At 48.1% G+C, this 24,701-nt stretch overlaps 1 protein-coding gene across 2 annotated transcripts in view; it reads right to left on the bottom strand.

The window, feature by feature from the left end:
* Positions 1 to 14,533: 14,533 nt before the first annotated feature.
* LOC127033657 (transmembrane protein 45B-like) overlaps positions 14,534 to 24,701 on the bottom strand; it is a 39,746-nt gene continuing 29,578 nt past the window's right edge. For both annotated transcript variants that reach the window (XM_050921739.1, XM_050921738.1), the window contains exons 3-7: positions 23,324 to 23,509; positions 18,862 to 19,071; positions 16,541 to 16,725; positions 15,553 to 15,698; positions 14,534 to 14,718 (exon numbers count right to left, since the gene is read on the bottom strand). In XM_050921739.1, the coding sequence (XP_050777696.1) occupies positions 14,577 to 14,718; positions 15,553 to 15,698; positions 16,541 to 16,725; positions 18,862 to 19,071; positions 23,324 to 23,507 (867 nt within the window). In that variant the 5' untranslated portion in view covers positions 23,508 to 23,509 and the 3' untranslated portion in view covers positions 14,534 to 14,576. The remainder of the gene's footprint in view (positions 14,719 to 15,552; positions 15,699 to 16,540; positions 16,726 to 18,861; positions 19,072 to 23,323; positions 23,510 to 24,701) is intronic.

The following is a 24,701-nucleotide window of genomic DNA, read 5'->3' on the forward strand; positions in this document are numbered from 1 at the left end:
CTACACGTCTTTATTCTCCTCTCATTCTAATTGCCCTTTTTGCAAATGGCAGTGTGCCTTGCTATCATTGCATTATGTTCTGAGTTAGCCTCAGGCAGTCAGCCTGGGTTCTTCCTTTGCCGGTGAAACTTGCTGCTAGGGGGAGACGGATTCAGTGATTCTCTGAAGTCATGGACAAGCTTCATTCTTGGTCTTGAAGTCCAGCTATCAGCTCCCTTTATATACTGTAGAGGTGACTGTAGTTGGTGGCTGATTTTATTGTTAGGGCTTAACCTTTGTGTAATACAAATTCTATATATTTATTTATTTTATAACTTTTTAAGACCTCTCCTTTCACTTCCCAACCCAGATTCTTTATTGACTGCAATCACCATGTCAGATTTCTGAAGAAACTTTCCCTTTGTTATCCTTGCAAAGGTGAGATAAAAGAATCCTGTCCCATAGCATGCCTGATGAAGAAAATCTCTGCTGTACAATAGCTATTGTATGTATGTATCTGCATGTATGAGTGTCTGGCAATGAATGAGCTCAGAGCAAGGACACAGGAAGACAAGTCTGCCAGGGAATTTCCCTTCTTGCATTTCTCAGTGACTGAACCATCAGCCAGAGAAGACTACAGCCTGTTTAAAAGGAGAAGAGAACAAGGCTTCAGTTTTGTCCATGCTGCATTCACTCTGACTCAAGCAGGAGAAGTGTTTTACTTTTAACCCCTGTTGATGCTGGCCTGGCCTTATTTGATTTTTATCTGTCTCCAATTTTTATCTTGATATACAAGTTTTTGGGATTGTGCATGTTACAGATCAGGAGGGGAGCAAAAGTCAGTTCACAACTCTGACATCACTGGAATTTTTTCTCTGAACGAGTCCAGAAGAAGTGTCAGGATAGGAAAAAAATAACAATGCAGAAAACAGTTTTATTTACAGCCCATGCTCCAGAGATCTAACCACCCTCCTGTTTAGATCTGACCTGCCATCTCCCTTCAGTTCTAGACAGAAGGTTTCATTTTGGCAAGGAAAGAGTTCTATCATACTGTTGTGAAATATAGCGTGGTCATCTGATCTGCTAAGCGCTAATAGACACTGTTTATCTGCTTTTATAAGGAGGTTTCTTTAACATTGTTCCTCTTCATTTTTTTAGTACACTGTTTGCCTTTGATTGATACCATCATTGAATATAGTCTATTTCAAAAAGAAAGCCCTGCTGTTCGTGGTCTTCCACTGTTTAGCTGAATTGTTGAGGCTGGATTCTGCTTGAAAGCCTCAGTTGTAGGTACTCGTTGCTGGCTCACATACTGTTGATCTGGGCAGCATGAGGCTTTTGATCAAATTTAGATTGAGACCTTATATGTCGTGCACTTTGTTTTTAACTATAGCCAACCCACTTGGGAAAATCAGATAAAAAAAATACATCAAGAAGCAGATGGCAGCTGCATTTGAGGAGAGCTAGGTACCTAAATGCAACATTTTAAAATACTCACTTGAATCATGTTTTTTGTGCACTTAACAAGATCTGGAAAGATAAAGCTGCCTTTCCCGTCTTCCCCATATGAGTCACTTCCTGTGTCTTTGTCCCTTTTCCTTCAGTATTGCAAACAGGAAGGCTTCTGGTTTTGGAGCTGGGTTCTTTAACCCGAGTTTAACTCAGTCAGGTAACCAAAGCTAGTCAAATATAGAGCTAAACTGAGATGCTGTCCACAATACTCCTGAAATGTTTTTATATCCTATCCCAAATCAGGGTAATCCCCATTTGCTAGTCATGTTTAACAGAGTTATGTCTCAGGCCTTAGAGACATGTGCTGAATATCTTTCTTAGATTGTGCAGCACTGCGGCTTTAGTATAGCCTGTTACTGGTAGTTAGACATGGTTTGTAACTCATGCCATTAATGGGGAAAAAGCTATACTCCAGCATCAGATCAGGAGCATTATTGTGGTGGGAGATACCTTCCATCCTGCAGAAGGAGGGGTTTACTCTGGGCCAGCCAGGCTCCATTAAACTCCACCCTCTTGAACCCTTGCCCCCATTATTTTTGATGGTTTTGAGCTTGTTTTCCTTTTAGCAGCTGGTGCCACAGATAAGTTATTTATTATCTGTGTTGTAGTAGCACCTAGAACCTACTCATGAAGGATCAGGGCCCAGTTGTGTTGGGCACTGTACACACACGCACGCACACACACACACAGGCCCCTCCCCCAAAGAGTTTACAGTCTGTTTAAAACATACTCATCCACTCAACATACTTGGGGTATCCATGCAGCATTCATCGGCTCTGTCAGCCCAGGGAGAGTTTGAAAGCCATTTTCACCAAACCTAGTTCTCCCATTTGTTTGTTTGTTTTTGCCAAACCATTCTAGCAGTTAGGCAATGTTCCGCCTGCCTATCCTATTTCTAGGCTTGGCAGAATTCTCTTTTTTAAAAATAATTTCAATGGATAATTCAATGTTTATCTCGAAGCTTTTTCCCCATTTTTATCCATTTAAATTTTCGTAGTTGTGGGAAATCATGGAAGGGGTCAGATAATAATTTAATGACAGTAGATGTTGCTATTCAAAAGTTTAAAGCTTTATAAGCAATAAAGCCAATTGTCAATATGTCAAAATGTACAAAGTAAATACCAGTAAATCAAACTTTAATACATTCTCAAGCAGCATTTTTCTTACTTTGCCTCTCTATATACTTTGGTTCTTATCAGTGGAAGTTTGTTTGTAGTGAAGTTAAAGACAAGATGAGTGAGGTAATAACTTACTGGACCGACTTCTGTTGATGAGAGCGACAATCTTTTGTGCTTACCTAGAACTCTTGTTCAGGTCTCGGAAATGTACTCAGCGTTAAAAGATGGAATAGAATAGACTGCGTAGCATAGGTAGTTAAATAATATTTCAAGGGACAGTTCAAGGTGAAGTGGCCTGTTAACATCTTTCCAGTCATAGAAGGGAAGTGGAGTGGCAGGAGGAAGATAAATGGGTTACAGATTTTTGCAATAAACCATAAATCCAGTGTCTTTTTTCAGTCCATGGTTTTTAGTATCTAGAAAAGTTATTAATTTAAGCTCCCAGACTTGTCTTTTGAAGGAGCTGTGCCAGGTTTCTTTTGAGGATGAGGACTGGGAGGTCAAATATAGAGCAATCACTTTGTGAAAAGTGTTCACCCAGAGGTGATACGGTGTTTTTGTCGTTTGTCATTTTTCTGTGTGATTTCTTTGAGAGCGTAGTGACAGTCTCGTTTCACCATATACACCTCTACCCTGATACAAAACGAAGTTGGATATAATGCGGTAAAGCAGGGCTGGGGGTCGGGGGGGGCTTCTTGCTCCGGCAGATAAAAGCAAGTTCAATATAATGCAGTTTCAGCTATAACGATTTTTTGGCTCCCGAGGACAGCATTATATTGGGGTAGAGGTGTAGTTGTTGTTGGGGCATTTGATGTACTGGATGAGGTACATCACATGTTGTGATAGGCATATGTAGGACCTATGGATCTTGAAAGTTGTGTTTCAGGGGTGGGGGAGGGGTGTTGATTATCGTAGCAGTGGAGATAAATCTACAGGTTTTGCATCTGTTGTTCTGGCAGGGTCTGGTGCCGCTTTGAATTCGTGTGTCCTGGTCTGTGGGGAGCTTGCTTCTGATGATGAGCTTGATGGGTTGTTTGAAGGACAGAAGAGGGGATTCAGAGAACACTTCAGGAGGTGGTCCCCATCGAATGTAGGTTATAATTGTTGGATGATTTCCAATGTGAGGTGGTAGGTGACAGCTAGGAGTGTGTGTCGAAGGGGTGTTTATTTCTGTATTGAAGCAGTTCTGCTGGGGTATTTGGGGGGGCCTGTTCAATGATGCAGTCTACTACTCTGATGGAGTGTCCTTGATTGGTGAAGGCATTTTTAAGTGTGTTATGGTATATATCCCAGACTTCCTTTTTGGAGTATATTCTGTGGTATCTGAGTGCCTGGTTTCTTGGTGTTTTTGGCGTGGTTACTGGATCTGTGAAGGTAGATGTGATGAGCCATAGTTGTTCTTCGAGTGATTGCTCATATCCATTCCAGTTAGGTGTGCGCGCCGCGCGTGCACATTCGTCGGAAAACTTTTACCCTAGCAACTCGGTGGGCCGGCCGGTCGCCCCCTAGAGTGGCGCCATCATGGCGCTTGATATATATCCCTGCCGGCCCACCCGCTCCTCAGTTCCTTCTTACCGCCCATGTCGGTCGTTGGAACAGTGGAGCGCGGCTTAGCTGACCTCCACTTCCCTAGCTACTCGTAGTTCTCGTATATAGTTATACAGTTATAATCCTTTTATATATATATTTGTATAGTTATACGTTTTTTCTCTGCTAACATAGTTAGTTTGATAATTGTTAGCAGGGTTCAGGAAGTAGCCCTTCCATGAACCCGGTGCCGGAGCCCATGCACGGCTCACCGGGTTTTAAAATGGGCTCGGCCTGCCAGAAGCCGATGCCGAAGGGAGATCCACACGACTCCTGTTTGAAGTGCCTCAGGGAATCACTTGACAGCTAAGTACCCCATTTGCAAGGCTTTTAAGCCGAGAACAAAAAGGAGCGGGGCTTTCACTTACCCCTCCACCTTGGGCGCCGAGCGATGATCAAGCGGCTGGCAGAAGTGCCTCCTCGGCACCGGACCCCGCCGGTACTGCCAAGGCCTTTCGGCACCGGCCGTCGCCGGCACCGAAGTCGACTCGGCACCGCTCCCTTCCTCCGAGGTTGAGAGAGCCTACAATTCCTGCTGGTGCCTGACGGCTCCCCGGCACGCGCCGTGGTAGAGCCCCCTGCTCCTGCTGCTTCCGTGCCACCTGCATCGCAGCCAGAGAGCTCGCCTAAGTCGGATGGCCCGGCACCGACACCTGCTGAGGCACCAACGACGTCTGCACCGTCGATCCCGGTCCCACAAGGGCCGTAGAATCCGGTGCCTGACGGCTCCCCGGCACGCGCCGTGGTTGAGCTACTGCTCCTGCTGCTTCTGTGCCAACGGCACCGCAGCCAGAGAGCTCGTCTAAGTCGGATCGCCTGGCACCAACACCTGCTGCGGCACCGACGACGTCGGCACCGTCGATCCCGGTCCCACAAGGGCCGTAGAATCCGGTGCCTGACGGCTCCCCGGCACGCGCCGTGGTTGAGCTACTGCTCCTCCTGCTTCTGTGCCAACGGCACCGCAGCCAGAGAGCTCGTCTAAGTCGGATCGCCTGGCACCAACACCTGCTGCGGCACCGACGACGTCGGCACCGTCGATCCCGGTCCCACAAGGACCGTAGAATCCGGTGCCTGACGGCTCCCCGGCACGCGCCGTGGTTGAGCTACTGCTCCTGCTGCTTCCGTGCCAACGGCACCGCAGCCAGAGAGCTCGTCTAAGTCGGATCGCCCGGCACCGACACTTGCCGCGACACCAACGACGTCGGCACCGTCGATCCCGGTCCCATAAGGGCCGTAGAATCCGGTGCCTGACGGCTCCCCGGCACGCACCGTGGTTGAGCTACTGCTCCTGCTGCTTCCGTGCCAACGGCGCCGCAGCCAGAGAGCTCGTCTAAGTCGGATTGCCCGGCACCGACACCTCTGAGGCACCGACAACGTCGGCACCGTCGATTCCAGTCCCACAAGGGCCGTGGAATCCGGTGCCTGACGGCTCCCCGGCGCGCGCCGTGGTTGAGCTTATTGCTCCTGCTGCTTCCGTGCCGACGGCACCGCAGCCAGACAGCTCATCTAACTCGGATCGCCCGGCACCGACGCCTACCGAAGCTCTGACGACCTCGGTACCGTCGATCCCGGTCCCACGAGGGCCTTCGAATCCGGTGCCTGACAGCTCCCCAGTATGCACTGTGGTTGAGCCTGCTGTCCCCTCCATGCTGGAGACATTACCAACGGCGAGGGATCTCATTGCCATGACAGAGTCGATGCTGCCTGACCCCGGCACCGCCGGTGCAGGTAATACAGTCTCTTCATGTGACCGTCCTCTGTCAGCACAGCAGAGCGGCACCGTTCATGATCACGGTCCCGCAGACACTCCAGATCCTGTCGGCACGCCCGACACCACTTGCAGTCCCGGTGCTGTTTTCCTCATCGGTACTGGTCGCACTCGCTGCACCGGTCGGTATCCCATTCGCCGACCCGCTATCGGCACCGTTCCAACTCCCGGCACCGCGACAGGTATCTTGACTCCTGTAGCCTCTCCCCGAGCCTCGAGATCTCGGTCGACCTCCAGGCACCATTCTGGTTGCGGGTCTGGATCTCGTTCCAGGTACCGGTACGCATCCCGGTGCCGGTTCCCGGTGCCGAGTTGGGCAAGGTCCGATAGAGTCAGAGACTCTGCCTGCGCCTTCTTTTAGTACCTCCATGGCCATCCGGACACGCATGCGTGTCATCCCACATGCGCAGATCTTATGCTCAGGACCACGATTCTGATATGATGGCCAGCGGGCGCCAGCCCGAAACCGGCCAAGAGTTCGCTGCCATCTTGGAGGACGGGGGAAAAAAGGTACCCAGAGCGTCCCTCCAGGCCTCGTTGGACGCAGCAGACTCTGCAGCCAGGACTCTGGCCTTTGGTGTCGCCATGAGGTGCATCTCATGGCTCCAGGTTTCAAACCTCCGGCCGGAGCTGCAGTATGCCATTCAGGATTTACCCTTTGTTGGTAAAGGCCTTTCGCGGCAAAGACAGCCCCAGGCTGCCAAGCCTGATGGGCAATAGGGTCCTAATGCGCTCTCTCAGCATGCATATGCCAGCGACCAAACGCAGGCCTTTCTGTCTCCAGCCGCCATACTCTGTGCCTAGCCAGAGACAGGACTTTGGCAAACGGCGAGGCCAAGGTGGTCGCAGACGAACGTCAGGACCCCTAAAGAGCCCAGGTCAAGGTCCCTTGCAATTACCACTGGGACCAAAGACGAACCTTCCAAGGTGCGCCTGAGGGCGGTGTACCAGTCACAGGCCGGGATCCCAATCCCGCTTTCTCCTGGCGTGGCCCCAGTTAATTTCAGATCACTGGATCCTGCGCACGGTGGAGCATAGGTACCACCTCTAATTTGTTCCAGCCCTGTCCCCCCCTCAGGGACCCCTCTCACGAGCAATTCCTCGGGCAAGAGGTGCAGACACCGATAGACGAAAGGGGCAAGGGGCTTTACTCCCGTTATGCCCTAGTCCCCCACTCGAACGCAGGTCTCAGACCTTCCTAGTCCTGCACGGACTCAACCGGTTTAGGATAAGGTTGAGGTTCCGCACGGTATCCCTGGGAACCATTATTCCATCCTTGCCTCCTGGGGGCTACTATGCCGCCCTGGATATGAAGGACGCGTACTTTCGCAACGCCATCTTCCCTCCGCACAGGAGATACCTCCGCTTTCTAGCCAACTGTCAGTACTTCTGGTTTACGGCCATAGTCGCCGCCTACCTTCGCTGACGTCAGATATGCGTTTTTCCGTATCTGGACGATTCGCTTATCCAAGGAGACTCTGAGACACAAACCACTCAGCGCGTGGGCATCGTCACGGTCTTATTCACAGGTCAAGGCCTGATGATTACTATAGAGCAATCCACTCTGGTTCCCACGCAGAGGTTGGACTTCCTAGGAGCTATCCTGGTCTCCTACCTAGCCGGAGCCTGCTTATCACAACTGCGGTTTTAGGCGATGGCAATCATCTGAGGTCTGCAGACTTTCCCAACGACCTCGGCTCGTACTTGTCTCAGTCTCCTGGGTCCATGGTTGCCTGCAAGTTTGTAACCAAACATGCCAAGCTCCGCCTCTGTCCTCCCAAAGTCCGGCTCACCTCGGCGTACCACCCGGACAGGGAGCCAATGGTCATGGTAGTCACCGTTCCCTCGAGCACCTTAGGCTCCCTAGAGTGGTGGCTAACTCCCTCCCTGGTGTGGGCAGGGAGGCAGTTTCATCCGCCCCAGCCCTCACTGCCCCTGACGACGGACGCGTCATCTCTCTGCTCAAGTGCTCATGGTCACCTCCGAGCTTAAGGCCTTTGGTCTTCTCGGGAGCTGGCATTCCACATCAATGCCCCAAAAATGAGAGTAGTCCGCCTGGCGTGCCAGGGGTTCCAGCGGCAGCTGCGAGGCCGTTGTATCTCGGTGTTTACAGCCAACACAGCGGCCATGTGCTTCATAAATATCCAGGGAGGGACATGGTCCTCCCCCCCCCCCCCTTTTTGTCAGGAGGCCATCCATTTCCGGGACTTTTGCATGGCCCACTCCATGGAGCTGGTGGCGTCCTTTCTCCCAGGCGTTCGGAACGTCTTGGCGCTTTGACTCAGCAGGTCTTTCCTGTCTTACGAGTGAACACTCTGCCCCATGTGAGGCGTTCTGCTTTCCAGAAGCGGAGATGTTGCCTCACATAGACCTGTTCGCTCACCGAGAGGGCAGAAAATGCCAGATGTTCTGCTCCTTCCAAGGTCTCTCCTCGGGATCGTTCTTGGACGCATTCCTGATGCCGTGGAAAGGCCAACTCCATTATGCCTTCCCACTGTTCCCACTGGTTCATTAGGTCCTGCTCAAACTCTGCAGGGGCAGAGCGCGCATCATCATGATCACTCCAGAGTGGTCCAGGCAGCACTGATATACCACGTTGCTCGGCCTGTCAATAACAGACCCAATTACCCTGCCACTCCACACAGGCCTCATCACTCAGGGCAACGACAGGCTTCGTCACTCGGACCTGCAGCCTCTTCGCCTCACGGTGTGGCTGCTGCGTAACTGAGCCGGGGTGACAGGAAGCCTTCCACCTGGTCAACGTACCGGGCCAGGTGGAAGCGTTTCTTCTACAGCTGCAATACGCTCGATCTTGCTCCTGCTGAGGTCTCGACCCCCTCTATTTGGCCTGCCTCTGGCCTTCAGCGGCAGGACCTGGCGGTATCATCGCTGAGGATACGCTCAGCAGCCATCTCTACCTTCCAGCCAGGCTAAGGTGGACGTTCCGTGTTCTCACGCTCTATGGGTTCGAGATCCCTCAAGGGCTTGGAGAGCTTGCACCCTCGGGTGCGCCGCCCAGCCCCAACCTGGGACCTCAACCTAGTTTTAACCAGACTTATGTCTCCCCCAGTCGAGCCGTTCACGACTGACCCGCTGATATACGTGTCTTGGACGACAACTCTCCTCGTAGCTGTTACATCGGCCAGACGGGTCTCCGAGCTCAGAGCTCTTACGAGGGTCCCGCCGTACACTAGGTTTCACAAACACAAGGTGCAGTTATGACCGCACCTGGCTTTCCTCCCTAAGGTGGTTTCGGCCTTTCATGTTACCCACAGCTCAACGCAATGGGCACAACCATTGCACTCCTTGGACATCTGTGGAGTGCTCGCATTTATATTGCGCTGCCAGAACCATTTCGTAAGGTGCCCCAGTTCTGTCACGGTAGCGGGCCAAAGGGAGGGCTTGCTTGTTTTCCTCTCAGAGGATCTCATCTTGGGTGATGGCGGACTTCTGCACTTGTTATGATTTGGCTCATATTTCCCCAAGCCACATCATCGTGCAGTCTACCAGGGCTCAGGCTTCATCTGCCGCCTTGCTGGCTCGTGTTCCTACCCACGAGATCTGTCGCGCAGCTCCATTGGTCCTCGGTCCATACCTTTGCTTCGCAGTATGCCCTGGTTCAACAGGCAAGAGATGCTGTAGCCACTGGCTCAGCAGTTTTCATTCTGCCACATTTCACTCCGACCCCACCGCCTACGTAAGGCTTGGGATTCACCTAACTGGAATGGATATGAGCAATCACTCGAAGAAGAAAAGACGGTTACTCACCTTTGTAACTGTTGTTCTTCGAGATGTGTTGCTCATATCCATTCCACACCCGCCCTCCTTCCCCACTGTCGGAGTAGCCGGCAAGAAGGAACTGAGGAGCGGGTGGGCCGGCAGGGATATATATCAAGCGCCATGATGGCGCCACTCTAGGGGGCGACCGGCCGGCCCACCGAGTTGCTAGGGTAAAAGTTTTCCGACGAATGTGCACGCGCGGCGCGCACACCTAACTGGAATGGATATGAGCAACACATCTCGAAGAACAACAGTTACAAAGGTGAGTAACCGTCTTTTTCCTTGCTTATAGTTGTTTGTAGGGTTTCATTGCTGAAGCTGATTATGGTTTCCAGGAAGCTGATGCTATTGTGGGATTGTGGATTTATGGTTTGTTCTAACAATCCTTCCACTTAAACCCCAAACCCCTATTCTATTGTTTTCTCCCTTTCCTCCCTGTGACTGGAGAGGTGTTAACAGGCCTCTTCACCTTGAATAGTCTCTTGAATTATGACAGTCTTTTCCACGTCTGTTGAGCTGTGACACTGAGGACCTTTCCCAGACCTGAGGAAGAGCTCTCTGTATGTCAAAAGCTTGTCTCTCCCACCAACAGAAGTTGATCCCAAAAAAGCTATTACCTCCCTCTCTTTGTGTTTCTACTATCCTGGGACTAGCATGGCTACAACACTGAAAACAGTGAAATTGATACTTACCAACCATCTAATCCTTTCAAACCTACCCTATTTCCTACCTCCAGTAGCACTGAGGATGAGAGAGAGGATACCCCTTCCCAGAGAACTTTTGTAGAAGTCTGATGCTATACTTTTAGGCTTGCTCTGAAGAGGTTTTTCCTACAGACAGCGTTCCATGTTTTTTCACTGTTTACTTGAAATGCTGAGGTCATCTCTAGCATTTGGTTAAGACTTGGCCTTCTACTTGGCTCTAGCTGAGGCAGTCTTGTTTTTCTGCAGTTAAGAACTTGGGTCTCTAATTCACTTGCACCTTGTCACAGATCAAGTCTCTCTCTCCCTGCTGGCAGCCTAGCAGATTGCTGTGAAAGGAATCCACACCTCTGGATCTCCAGGTACTTTGAGTTTCCCTGGCTCTCAGCAAACTGCATTGTTTCTTCCCTTGGCCTTTCTGACACATTCCCTGGGCACCGACTATGTCTGCTACCCCTTCATGGAAATAACGCCCCTCCGCCCACCTGCTGTAGGCCCCTAGGACCAGTACTGACCCCTGGGATACCCTAGTAGATTAAACGCGCCCTCTCTGTGTTCCACCTGATAAGGCAAGCCTTCTGGTTTACCTTTCCAGTGGGTCCCATGGGAATTGTAACACACAACACATACCAACTTTGCACAGTGCTCAAACGCTGAGAAATACAGTGTACAGATCATGTAGAAAACAACAAATATGCTGAACCCAAGGCATTCGCTAGCTCAACTTTGCTCAGTGTCCCTCTACGTTCAGGAAAGTAGATAGGGATCCCCCTGCTTCATCAGGCTCTCCATGCTGGGTTGCTTCTCCCTCCTCTTCCGCTGGAGAGAAAAGTCTCCCAAAGTAGAGCAGCTCCTGCCCCTTTATAACTTTCAGCCCCCCTTTGTCGACCCAGCCACATCATGCAGGGCTGTGAAACATCTGCAACCCCACTGTAGACAGTAATAGATCGATGAAAGAATTCTTCCATCGACCTGCTCCCACTAGGGTTACCTCTCCCTTGGCGGACGTAACATCTACAGTGAAGTTCTGCTGCAGCTGTACCACTGTAGCGTTTCAAGTGTAGGCCAGCCCTCAGATGATCACATCCCTGCCAGTGACTTCATTGCCCATGTGACCATCTCCCTGACTTCAAATTAAAAAAAAACAGTTTGCTCTGGGCAGCAGCCATCTCCATATCATTTAGATGGAGGATTGTCAATGTTTAATGACTCTTATCAGGCCTTTGCACTACAGGTTGGAATTTTAGAACAACAGGGAGGCAACAACACAACAGAGAAGATGACGACTTGCCCCATATTCTAAATAAAGATATTGTTCATGATCTGACAGTGAATTCATGAAGTGTACAGGCAAATTCCCCAAATCATCACACCCCTCTAGATCTAAATGTTACGTGGCTTATACCGGCCAAGAAACTGCACTTGGCCATTCTTATTGCAAAGCCTGTGCTAACTAGTGTTCAGCTGACACTCCTCGCCCCTCACCAAAATGGTAGAGCTTTTTAGATCCTTGTTCTTATGGGCTCGTTAAATGGAAAGAGTTCTTCATTCCTTCACTGTCACTGCTAAGCTGTTTGCTGAACACGAGCAGCCCTCCCTGGGTTACTGCTGGTCTGAAGCTCCTTCTACTACAATTTGAGGCATATGGCCTGAGGTTCAGGAGCAGCTACCTCTGCATAGACCCTTTGTGTGGAAAAGCTACACATGGAGTTAGAAAGAAAGTATGTATTTTTATGTGAGTGCCTTAGTTCCTCCTCTCTCCACCAGTGGGATAGACACACTTCTTATCAAGAGAGAAACTTCTAACCGTCACCCACAAGGACGAAGGCCTGGTCTGTGATACAGGGTTAGGTTGATGCAAGACAGCTTGTTAACTATGGAAACAGCTACATTTAAATTTCGCTCCTGCCGGTGTAACTGCCCAGCTACGCCAACTTAATAACTCCACCTCCATGAGAGGCGTAAAGTCAAGGATGATATAGTTAGGTGGATGCAGAGTCAATGTAGATGCTGCGTTGCTTATGTCGTCTGTTACTGGCTTTCAGGAGCCTTCCTGCAATGCCCCCCACTGACAGTACAATCAATACAAGCACTCGTGAGGACGCACACCGCCGACAGAAGGAGCAAAGTGTAGACGTATACTAGCAATGTAATTGTGGTGGTGGCTGTATGCCAACGTAAGTTAGGTCAACTTAATTTTGTCGTGTAGACGTGGCCTTAGTACACTTCCCCTACTACACACACATCCATAAAATATCAACACCTTTAATGAGAAGCCAAGTATGCCTTTTTTAACAACTGGTGGGTGGGTATGTACTAAAAAAACGAAGCCAGTCTGTTCTGTAACTGTACAGGGCACCCTGATGGCTAGGGTGGTTCTTAATTAAAATGACTTTCCAGACCATGATTTAAATGTTAGGAGCCACTTTTCATCTTCAGAATGCTTTACAATAATTCTTACACTATAGATGAGGTAGGTTAACCTTTTTCTGAGTTTTTAAAAACAGGGAAACTGAGGCATATCACTGTGATATGGCCAAAGTAGCGGAGAATGTCCATGGCAGATCCAGATTTAGTACTTGTGACTCCAGTCCTGTACCTGGTGCCTCTTTTCAATACTTAGTCATCTTTCTGTCAAGTATTATTTACATAGCCTGGCATTCAGCTCTAGAGCTAATGCCTGAGTTCTTGCCTTAAAGGCACACATGATACACCTCAAAGCAACAGGCACCAGAACAGGCAGCGTTGTTATGTGGGAAGGGAGAATGTGCTGCTGTTTCTGTTTAATGGAAAGGGTGTCTGTCTTAACGGCGAGGGTAGGAATGGAATGATGATGAGCAAAATTCTCCAAGTGCTTAAGACTCCCACTGTAACTCACTTTGCCTAAGTCCCTTTATATTCTGCTGAAAGAGAACTGAATGACAGCTAGTGTACGTTCATTTGCATTTACAGTAGTGGGTAAAGTCTAGCTGGGTGAATAATTCATGTTTCAGTTCACTTGGCTGTTTTGATTTTTTTTTAAAAAAAAAGGCTGCTTGAACTGAATTTGAAAACTGAAAAAATGTTGCTGAACTGAAATCTGTTTTGGGTTGAATGAAGCATGTCGTTTGACCTGAAACAAATGTTTTGGGGTATTCTTAAAGGGCTAGGTTCACAAAACAAACAGAAGAGCAAGAGGCGGTGATGCCTTTCTTCTGTTTTGTGAATGGCATCTAAGCCAGAGGGGGGAATCTTATGAATTGTGGTCAATCAGTATTGCATTTTTTTAGCAAATAATAGTGTTAATTTTTTTTGTCCGGCTGTAATCTAGAGCACCTGACCAACATTGCATCCCCTTTGTGCTAGGTGCTGTACATACATAATAGGAGATGGTCCCTACCCTGGAGAGCTTACAGTCTGAATAGACCAGACAGTGGTGGAAAGGAAGTATTGTTATCCTCCTTTTTACAGTTGATTAACCGAGACACAGAAAGGTTAAGGGACTTGGCTAGAATTACAGAGGAATGTTTGGGAGGAGCTAGGAATTGAACGCAGATTGACGGATTCTCTGTTTATTTTTCCTCTCATTAGTTATTTGTGGAGCTGCACGTTTGTCATCAGGGGGAGTGGGGGGGTGAGTCAGATACTGTTTGTTTTTTTCTCTATCGGTCCATGATGTCTCTGGGAAGCCTCAGGGCACAGGAGCCCCACTGAAGGGTGAGTGGGGGATGGGCTCACTCTGCAACTTCTCCCAGGCTCTCCCAGCCTTTGGGGGTAGCCCCAATCCTCCCCCAAGGGCCTGACATCCCCTAGGGCCAAGACCCAACACTACCACTCTAAGGCGACCAGACAGCAAGTGTGAAAAATTGAGACGGGGGGGGGGGGGTAATAGGAGCCTATATAAGAAAAAGACCCCCAAATTGGGACTATCTCTATAAAATCAGAACATCTGGTGACCCTACACCACTCTGACATATCCCCTCAGTGACTTGAACATTTCTTCCTAACCCTGAGACTTTTTTACTAAATGTACTGTGAGCGCGCTGTGATTTTTTTATTTGTTTATTTATTTTATTTTTTTATTTTGTCAAAAAACACCATGACAAATCTGTAGCCCATGTTATTTAGGGGGCAGGAAAATCCTCCTGGCTTCTAGGAAGGAAGAGACCCCAGTGTGGAGTCAACATTTTCCACATTATCCGTTCCCAGTAGGAGAGGAGTATACGAACTCATGTCAAACGTCGAACTCCCAGTTTTTCTCCATCTGCCATATTTCTTCCACCTCTCAATGCAACTGTAACAGATTAATATTGATACAGGCATAGTTAACAAGCTATGAGAGACAGCCTCCCACCTTCAGGAAATAAATGGAGAGAACTAAGATTTATGAGACTTTTTTGCATAATTTTTCATCTTCGGGGTTAAATTTTAACAAGGTCCTGTTGCATAATGAGGCAACCCTTCACAGACAGGTCCTAAATTGACGATCAGAATTGTGAGCTATTAGTTTAACCCCAGTGGTGCTGAGTATACCACATATTGGATAGCCAAGTAGCCATGTTTTCTCCAGGGTATCCTAGGCTCATCTTGGCTGCCTACAACATGTAACTCAATGGATTGGATGTTCCATACCAAACTGTATGTAGAGTGAATTTATATTTTGGCAGCAGGGAAGCAGTTAAATGTCACTTCTGTTTGCTGCTCTCGTGCTTAAATAAGTTCAGAAGGGGAAAATGTTGAGGGTGTTTTATTTTGGATTGAGCATCTAAAGTTGCTACGTTAGGGGTGTGTTCACCCATGGAATAAGTCCATATAACCAGCATTGACAATGGCTAGGCAGTGCTGGAACCCTTGCTTATTACATCAGTCGGAATCATCTCACTCCCCTATTTTTTCTTTCACCCGATACATAGATAATAAACTCTGTGGGGCGGGGCAGGGGTCATCTTTTTGTTAGGAGTGTGCACGGGGGCAGCCCTGATTCCCCCACTGCTACCACAGTACAAATAATGGGAGTTCTGTGCTCACTGCATATAAACTGTTACCTGTTGTGTCTCTGACACAAACCGGGCTAGTGACTGTCAGCTCTTCACAGACAATTCTCCCGCCGCCTGGCCCCACTACGTACCAATAAACGATGGCGTAGTTGATGATTGAGAGGAGGAGAGCACCTAGATAGTGCCAGCTCAAGCACATGGTGAAAAACATGAAGTTTTCATGATCAGTCTGGTCCCAGCCTGGCCCTCCCCATGGTGGGTACAGCACAAATCCGATCTAGTTAGAAGAAGTGGTGATATGATGAGCAGGCCAGCTCCTCCAACACTCCATCCTCTCCTTTCTTACATGGCTTCAGTATCAAATATGCATGCACTGACCAAAGGCTCCTAATTGCACTATGTGGTTTGGGTCCTGGCTATACAGAAGGCCCACCTATCTGGGGTACTAACATTAGTATAGTAATGGGGGAACTATCCAGTTTTTCTTTGTCTTCATAATACCCCTGTGAGATAGGGAGGTATTAATATCCCCATTTTACAGTTGGAGAGTTGAGGCACAGAGGCAGCAAGTGACTTGCCCAAGATCACACAAGTAGTCTGGCAGAGCAGGGGATTGAATCCAGGTTTCTCAAGTCCAAGGCTGGCACTTTAACCACTAGCCTATCCTATTTTCTCAATGCACCAGCTTGTCAGCTGAAATCATCTGATACACTTGTCCTGACTGTCCTTACCTTTGAATTTAGTCAGAAGGCGGCAGGACTTAGGTTCTAGCCTCTGGAATTTGCTCTCCCTGTTTGTCTGACAGAGCTCAAGGCTGCTGACCTCGAGGGCACAGTGCAAGACTTGCTTGGCTTCTAGATGAGTCCTGATTCTATTAAGTTGTGAGTGCTATAATGTGCAACAAAATTACCAATATTCCCAGGCTGAGCCACTCTTAGCCTTACAAATGTGTGTGTTTGGTTTTTTCCCACCAAATCAGAGGTAATGTTTGAAGAACCAATGCGTACAATTATAACCTGGAGGGAGAACTGCTGTAACCTGGAGAGCTGTTAGTTGTGCTAGTTTCAGGATATTAGAGAGAGCCAGTCAGGCTGAAAGTACAGAATAAGAATTACAAACCTGCAAGAACCAGGATCCTTGGAGAAGGAACATGGCAGTCCTTAAGAGCTCCAGGACTGGGTGATCTCGCATGAACACTTCCAGAAGGGAGCAAAGGGCACCACCACATATGGCAACCAGCATCAGTGAGTGGAGGTGCTGATCCAGCGGGGGGCGGTGATGGGCATGAAAATAAAAGAGAAAACCTACCAAAAGTCAAACCAAATTGTGCTAATGCTGCTTAAATGGTTAGTGATGAACTGGACACCAAGAGCCAACCAGTGACCCTGGAGCCTAGGTTGCGGCTGATTGAAGAAGAAATTTCCCTACTTTGGGCACATGCAACTGCTTTTAAAGGAAAAGGTGTCTGCTACATATTTGGGTCTGAGTGCAGATCGCAGAGAGGACCTATTGTTCTGAAAGGAGATGTTGCCACTTAAAAACTCGAGGCAAGCAAGTAAAGGAAAACTTTCTGGGGAAAGTCAGGTCCTAGTGTCCAAATGACTGAGGCAAACAGTCTATTCCCAGTTGACTAGACAAGTCACTGGTAAGTGACTGTTGGTAAGTCAGGTTGTGTGAAGTACCTTTCTTCCCGTAAATAACTGACTGTTCTGAATCACAGTGTTTTGGAACAGAGCTTTCTCTCTTTTTCTTCTAGTGCCAATGCCCGAGTTTCTGCTCATTCTTTGAAAATGTCTCATTCCTTTTTTTTTCCTTTTGATGATGAAACTATGCCCATGTGCCCAGAGATTTTCCAAGTTTCTCTCTTAGCCATTGATTTGAAACAACGAGCCAGTAGCCTTCCCTGAAATGACAGTCTCAAGTGAATAATTTACAAATGAGAAGGATTTTATAATTGTTTAAGCCACATAGGCCTGGTCTACACTTAATATTTAAGTTCACCTAGCTATATCGCTCAGGGATGTGAAAAAATTCACACCCCTGAGCACCATAGTTAAGCCAACCTAATCCCCAGTGTAGATGTGTCTAGGTTGATGGAAGAATTCTTCCATCGACCTGGTTGTTGCTATGCGGGAGGTGGATTACCTAAATAAACAGAAAAACCCCTTCTGTCGATGTAAGAAGCATCTATGCTACAGCAGCGTAGCTGCAGTTGTGCCTCTGTAGTGCTTGTAATGTGGACATAGTCATGGTGTTGCTGATGGATCAGAAGAGTTAACAGGATTTTGAAACAAACCTCTAAGAGACAGATCCCCAAACTGTGGGTCTCACCCTCCTGGGGGGGAGGTACAGAGGAATGTTTGGAGGGTGCGTCGAGGCCTGAGCCAGCCCCCACAGAGTGGAGGGGAAGGAGCACCACCCTGCTCCACTTTCAGCTTTCCTCCAGCCCCAGCTATGGCCACAGCCTGGTCAGTACTCTGCACCTGGCCCCGGTCCCAGCCCCTGGCTTCAGCCCCGCCCCTAGTCCCCTTACGCCTGTCTGCATCCCCTCCCCCTGGGAGCTGCAGCCCCACTTGGGGGGGCACAGATGGAGTAAGAGGGGCATGACCCCAAAAAGTTTGGGGACTGCTGCTATAAGAGCTTCTGACTCATCTATTGCTATAGAGGAAGAACTGAAAGACTGACCCAGAGGACTTGAATGGAGGCTGATAGAGTTCAAGAATCTCACTCTTGAATATTACATTCAAGTAGAGCACCAGGAAGATTTAATCTAACCATTCCTGGTTTATTTTTCACCTCTTTTATCTCTAGTAAATGGTGTGAATGAAGGAGGGATATTTTCAGTAAGTGGTGTGAGGCTCACCTACACTCCTAGTACTTTAGTCTCCCTTCCCCTAAGAGAAGAATGGAACATAAAAAATCTAGGCATTCAAATATTTGGTGACAGGACCCTCTTGAAGCTGGACACTGCTGCTTTGAATCGAACATATCCAAGTGCCATTCAGAGCCATTTTACAGTGTTGGGTAAGATAACATCTGTGATTCAGAACTGAGTTGGCTTTGCCTGCTGCAACACTGTCTACTCAATTTTTAAGGGGCAGAGAGAAGCCCTGCTAAATATTTCCATACAAAAAAGCCTGTTATCGCCCATGTGCTGTGGACTCTTCTCCTCCTTAAAGAATCTGCCTAAAAGTTAATGTGTGGGCATAAAAGTTTGTCTACACTACTGGTCAGTGTCCCTGTATGCTTAATCATGTATTGAAACTCAGACAATGCCCAGCATATAAAGTGCGCTACAAGAGATGATTAAACAGTGTTCAGCGTGGGTGACAGTATAGGTAAACTGCTTTTCTTTTTATCCCAGGTGATGGGCACTTAGCAGCCCAGTTATGTTATTTCGGCTGCCGCAGTCTTTTGTCAGTAGTGCTGTTGCTACTAACCTTCAACAAACAGTGCCTGGGAGAGCATGAAGTGATCCAGCCCTGGGGGCAGCCCAAGTGGGAGCGGGATGAGAATATCCACTAGGCCAGCGAGGCCATAGGCGAAGTACATGGTTCCATGTATCCAAGTCAGCAGGTCCACCCAAGTGTGATCCTGGGTGTAGAGATGCAAATGGGGGCCCTCGGGAGTAAACTGTCCAGCAAGAATCCCTATCCAACAGGAAAAGGGCAGGTGTGAAGGAAGAACAGGATCCAAGTCACTGAGAAAGCTACTAGCATTTCACCACCTTTCTACTCTAGATTTGGCACAAAGGTGAGTAGAGGATCAGAATCTGGGTGCTGTGCAAGGATCCCTTTACCCCAGCCTTCCAGCTCTGCCTGTGGCACCCCCCCACCCCGCCCCTTTGCCCTGAGAGCAAGGTGCAGCTGCGACAGAGGTAAGTACTTTTAGTTTAAACTAGATGTGACATGGAGTATGCACTACTGCAGGGCATAGTGAGATCTCTTGTCATAAATCTGCAAATGATTTACAGCGCATCCGTCTTCTTTTAGCTTCAGAAAGATCTATTACTATTCAAAAGCCCAGCATGGCCTAATTACGAACTTTAACTGGAGGACAGAGCAGGCTATTGGAGCCTGCTGAGCAGATCCTGCCTGCTTTCCCATGGCCTATAGCTAGGGCCCTACCAAATTCACAGTCCATTTTGGTCAATTTAACGGTCATAGGATTTTAAAAAATCATACATTTCATGATTTCAGCTATTTAAATCTGAAATTTCACGGTGCTTGTAATTGCTGGTTCCTGACCCAAAAAGGAGTTGGTGGTGGGGGGAGTCACAAGGTTATTGTGAGGGAGGTTGCGGTACTGCTACCTTTACTCCTATGCTGCTGTTGATGGTGGCACTGCCTTCAGAGCTGGGCAGCTGGAGAGTGAAAGCTGCTGGTTGGGAGCCCAGCTCTGAAGGCAGCGCTGTCACCAGCAGCAGCAGCACAGAAGTAAGGATGGCATGGCATGGCATGGTATTGCCACTCTTATTTCTGCGCTGCTGACAGCAGAGCTGGGCCCTCAGCAGCCACCACTTTCTGGCTGCCTAGCTCTGAAGGCAACAGCGCAGAAGTAAGGGTGACATAGTATGGTATTGCCACCCTTACTTCTGTGCTGTTGCTGGCATGAAGCTATCTTCAGAGACGGGTTCCTGGCCAACAGCCACCACTTTCCGGCCGCCGCTGTCCGGCTGCCCAGCTCCGGGGTACAGATGTAGGGACCAGCATGAGAACCTCTAAGCTTAATTACCAGCTTAGATCTGGTTTTACTGCCACCACCCAAATCCTTTAAGAGTTATTTGGGAAACTCGGGGTATGTGTACACTATGGGATTATTCCAATTTTACATAAACTGGTTTTGTAAAACAGATTATACAAAGTCGAGTGCACGTGGCCACACTAAGCACATTAATTCGGCGGTGTGCGTCCATGTACAGAGGCTAGCGTCGATTTCCGGAGCGTTGCACTGTGGGTAGCTATCACGTAGGTATTCCATAGTTCCCGCAGTCTCTCCTGCCCATTAGAATTCTGGGTTGAGATCCCAATGCAAAAACAGTGTCACGGGTGATTCTGGGTAAATGTCGTCACTCATTCCTTCCTCCGTGAAAGCAACGGCAGACAATCATTTTGTGCCATTTTTCCCTGGATTGCCCTGGCAGACGCCATAACATGGCAACCGTGGAGCCTGTTTTGCCTTTTGTCACTGTCACCGTATGTGTACTGGATGCCGCTGACAGAGGCGATACTGCAGTGCTACACAACAGCATTCATTTGCCTTTGCAAGATAGCAGACAGTTACCATCCCTATTGTACCATCTGCCATGCCATCATAAATGGGTGATGAGATGATGGTTATCAGTCGTTCTGTACCATCTGCTGCTGTCATGGGTGCTCCTGGCTGGCCTCGCTGAGGTCAGCCGGGGGCTCATGGACAAAAATGGGAATGACTCCCCAGGTCATTCCCTTCTTCATGTTTTGTCTAAAAATAGAGTCAGTCCTGCCTAGAATATGGGGCAAGTCTACTAGAGAACCAGAGAGCACAGCTACTCCGTGTCAGAGCCCCAGAGATCCCGCAGAAATGCTGAGCTGCATGCCATTCTAGGGGGTACCCCTGCAACAACCCCACGCATTGCTTCCCTCCTCCCCCAACCCTCCTGGGCTACCATTGCAGTGTCCCCCCCCCCCTTTGTGTGATGAAGTAATTAAGAATGCAGGAGTAAGAAACATTGACTTTTTAGTGAGATAAAATGAGGGGGAGGCAGCCTCCGGTTGGTATGATAGTCCAGGCAGGACAGAATCTTTTCTTTAGACATGAAAGTGGGGGGCTGATAGAGCTCAGCCTCCCGTAGCTATGATGAGGATGGTTACCAGCTGCTCTGTACCATCTGCCAGGAATGACCGAGAGTCATTCCCATTTTTACCCAGGCACCCCCGGCAGACCTCACCAAGGCCAGCCCAGGAGCACTCACGGGCTGATGATGATGATGGATAGCAGTCATATTGTACCATCTGCCACCAGGAAGGGGATGCTGGTGTTCAGCGCTGCATCACCCTGTCTACCAGCAGCATGCAGTAGACATAGGGTGACATTGAAAAAAGGCAAGAAATGTTTTTTTCCCTTTTCTTTCGGGGGCGGGGAAGGGTGTAAATTGACAACATATACCCTAAACCATCTGGGAAAATGTTTTTGACCCAGGCATTGGGAGCTCAGCCAAGAATGCAAATGGTTTTTGGAGACTGCGGGGACTGTGGGATCGCTGGAGTCCTCAGTACCCCCTTCCTCCCTCCATGAGTGTCCGTTTGATTCTTTGGCTTTCTGTTACGCTTGTCACACAGCACTGTGCTGTGGCCTCTGTCTATCATAGCCTGGAGATTTTTTCAAATGCTTTGTCATTTAGTCTTCTGTAAGGGAGCTCTGATAGAACAGATTCGTCTCCCCATACAGCGATCAGATCCAGTACCTCCCGCACAGTCCATGCTGGAGCTCTTTTTCGATTTGGGACTGCATCGCACCCATGCTGATCAGAGCTCCACACTGGCCAAACAGGAAATGAAATTCAAAAGTTTGCGGGGCTTTTCCTGTCTACCTGGCCAGTGCATCCAAGTTCAGATTGCTTTCCAGAGCGGTCACAATGGTGCACTGTGGGATACCGCCCGGAGGCCAATACAGTCGATTTGGGGCCACACTAACCCTAATCCGACATGGCAATACCGATTTCAGCGCTACTCCTCTCATCGGGGAGGAGTATAGAAACTGGTTTAAAGAGCCTTTTATATTGATATAAAGGGTCTCGTTGTGTGGACGAGTGCAGAGTTAAATCGGTTTAATGCTGCTAAATTCGGTTTAAACGCGTAGTATAGACCAGGCCTCTGTCTACCTTCCCCCCAGACTATCTCCCTCTCAGTAGCCTTGAGAGACTTCTCCACCAAGTTCCTCGTGAACACAGATCCAAACCCTTGGATCTTAAAACAAGGAGAAATTAACCATTCCCTCTCCTTTCCCCCCTACCAATTCCTGGTGAGTTCAGATCCAAACCCCTTGGATCTTAAAACAAGGAAAAATCAATCAGGTTCTTTAAAAAAAGGCTTTTAATTAATGAAAGAAATGGAAAAATAATCTCTGTAAAATCAGAATGGAAAATAACTTGACAGAGTAATCAGATTTATAGAGCCCAGAGGAACCCCCTCTAGCCTTAGGTTCAAAGTTACAGCAAACAGAGGTAAATCCTCTTAGCAGAAAGGAACACTTACAAGTGGAGAAAACAAAAATAAAACTAACACGCCTTGCCTGGCTGTTACTTACAAGTTTGAAATATGAGAGACTGGATTGATTGTCTGGTCCCTCTTAGTCCCAGAACAACCCCAAAACAAAGAGCACACAAACAAAAATAACTTGAGGGGGATCAAAAGATCTTTGAAAGTATCTTGTCCCCTTATTGGTCCTTTGGGTCAGGTGTCAGCCAGGTTACCTGAGCTTCTTAACCCTTTACAGGTAAAAGGATTTTAGTGTCTCTGGCCAGGAGGGATTTTATAGTATTGTACACAAGAGGGCTGTTCCTTTCCCTTTATAGTTATGACAGCAGCGCAGAAGTAAGGGTGGCAATACGGTGACCCCCCCCCCAAAGTAACCTTGCAACCCCCCTGCAACTCCCTTTTGTGTCAGAACCCCAAATTTGGGAAATGCTGGTCTCCCCCGTGAAATGTGTATAGTATAGGGTAACATCATACAAAAGACCAGATTTCACAGTCCATGACTTGTTTTTCATAGCTGTGAATTTGGTAGGGCCCTATCTATAGGAGAAAACTTATTTGGTGCTCGTTATTCTTACCGACAAGTGTGGGTGCTGACACGTTGGCCAGCTGGGGGAGTGACACACTGCTACTAGCTGAAAGGAAGGGAATGAGCTCCAGTCCTTACCCACTAGAGCAATGATCACTTTGCCCATCGCTTCCAGGAGCTCCAGATACTGGTACCACTTATTTTTGCTGATGTTTTCATTCTCCCTCTGCATGAGATACTTGATGGGATATTTCACAGACCACAGGACCCCAACTGTCAGGAAGTAACACCCTGGCAGGGCATGACCTTCAAAGCTTTTCATCCCTGAGTGTCATGAAAAGAGAAAACAATCAGTGTTCATGCTGGAAAGCAAATGAGGTTTTCTGATGCTCTTAATTACAGAGGTAACTGTGAGTTGTATTGTATTACAGCATTTATAACTGGCCAGCAAAATGAGCAATTCTTCCCAGCCTATTCATAAAGGGCTGATTGTTTTTCAAAAGTCCTGAGCACCTACAGAGCCTGTTGATTCCTTTACCCACCCAGGTTTGAAAATTTGACTTCAGTAATCAGGATTTATTGTGTAGGAATAATACTAATTCCCAGCTCAATCTTTTCCTCTTTTTTCTGAGATCCTAGGTAGGTTTCCAGACAAGGTGATCATAGAGAGTAAAAGGTCACTGGCTTTGGAAAGGATTGTATTTAAAATTGTTTATGGGGACTTTGGCTCTGAAGCCAGAATGGGGTATGGCTTTGCAGGTGGCAATTATTTCATGAGAAAGAGGCTCTTATGATGACTTTTTCCTATGCCTATTTCTAGGACTGATGTTTTTCTAGTGGTGTGGAAGAGCCAGTGAATAATGAGGTGACAACTTGTATTAGTATTATATATTATAGCCAGTGTAGGTAGGACTGTGTACAGTTAAGGTTCTTCCAACACTTCCTATTTATAAGACCCTGTTTTCAATTGCTTATAAATTTGCCAGACTTTAATAGTTTGAGCTGAAATTTCCCATGCTAGATGTCTGCCTCAAGCCAAATTTTGGGGGGAAATTTCAGCTAAAACAGCTGGGCCATTTTTGAGAACAAGATTAGGAAAAAAACACCTTTTGTCCATCTTAAAAAAAAAAAATCTTAAACTGTTTTGTTGAGAAGCTGTAGTTCCCCCATAATTTGGAGCAAGTCCTTGAAATTTAGCGGGGAAGAGGTGGGTGGTGGCTATGGTGCCAGGGATATGCCTTTGGGCATCCCTGTGAAAATTTATCCAAATTAGCCCAAGTTAGAAGTCTCTGGAAAATCTCTGTTCGCACACATGCAACAGACACTTGTTAGAATCTAGCAACTAAACTCTCCAAAGATTTCCTCTATGCAGAGCACATGCCATCCCCTCGTAGTGCTGAGTAGACTACATTCTGTTCCCAAAGAACCACTGAGCATGCGTTGTCTTTGGGGCAGCCAGCTCTGGGCTGGACTTTCCCTTCAACTGCTCCTCGGCCTCCAAGGGTGCTGTGGTGCC

This window comes from Gopherus flavomarginatus, chromosome 13, assembly GCF_025201925.1.
Source record: "Gopherus flavomarginatus isolate rGopFla2 chromosome 13, rGopFla2.mat.asm, whole genome shotgun sequence".
Taxonomy (NCBI): Eukaryota; Metazoa; Chordata; order Testudines; family Testudinidae; genus Gopherus; species Gopherus flavomarginatus.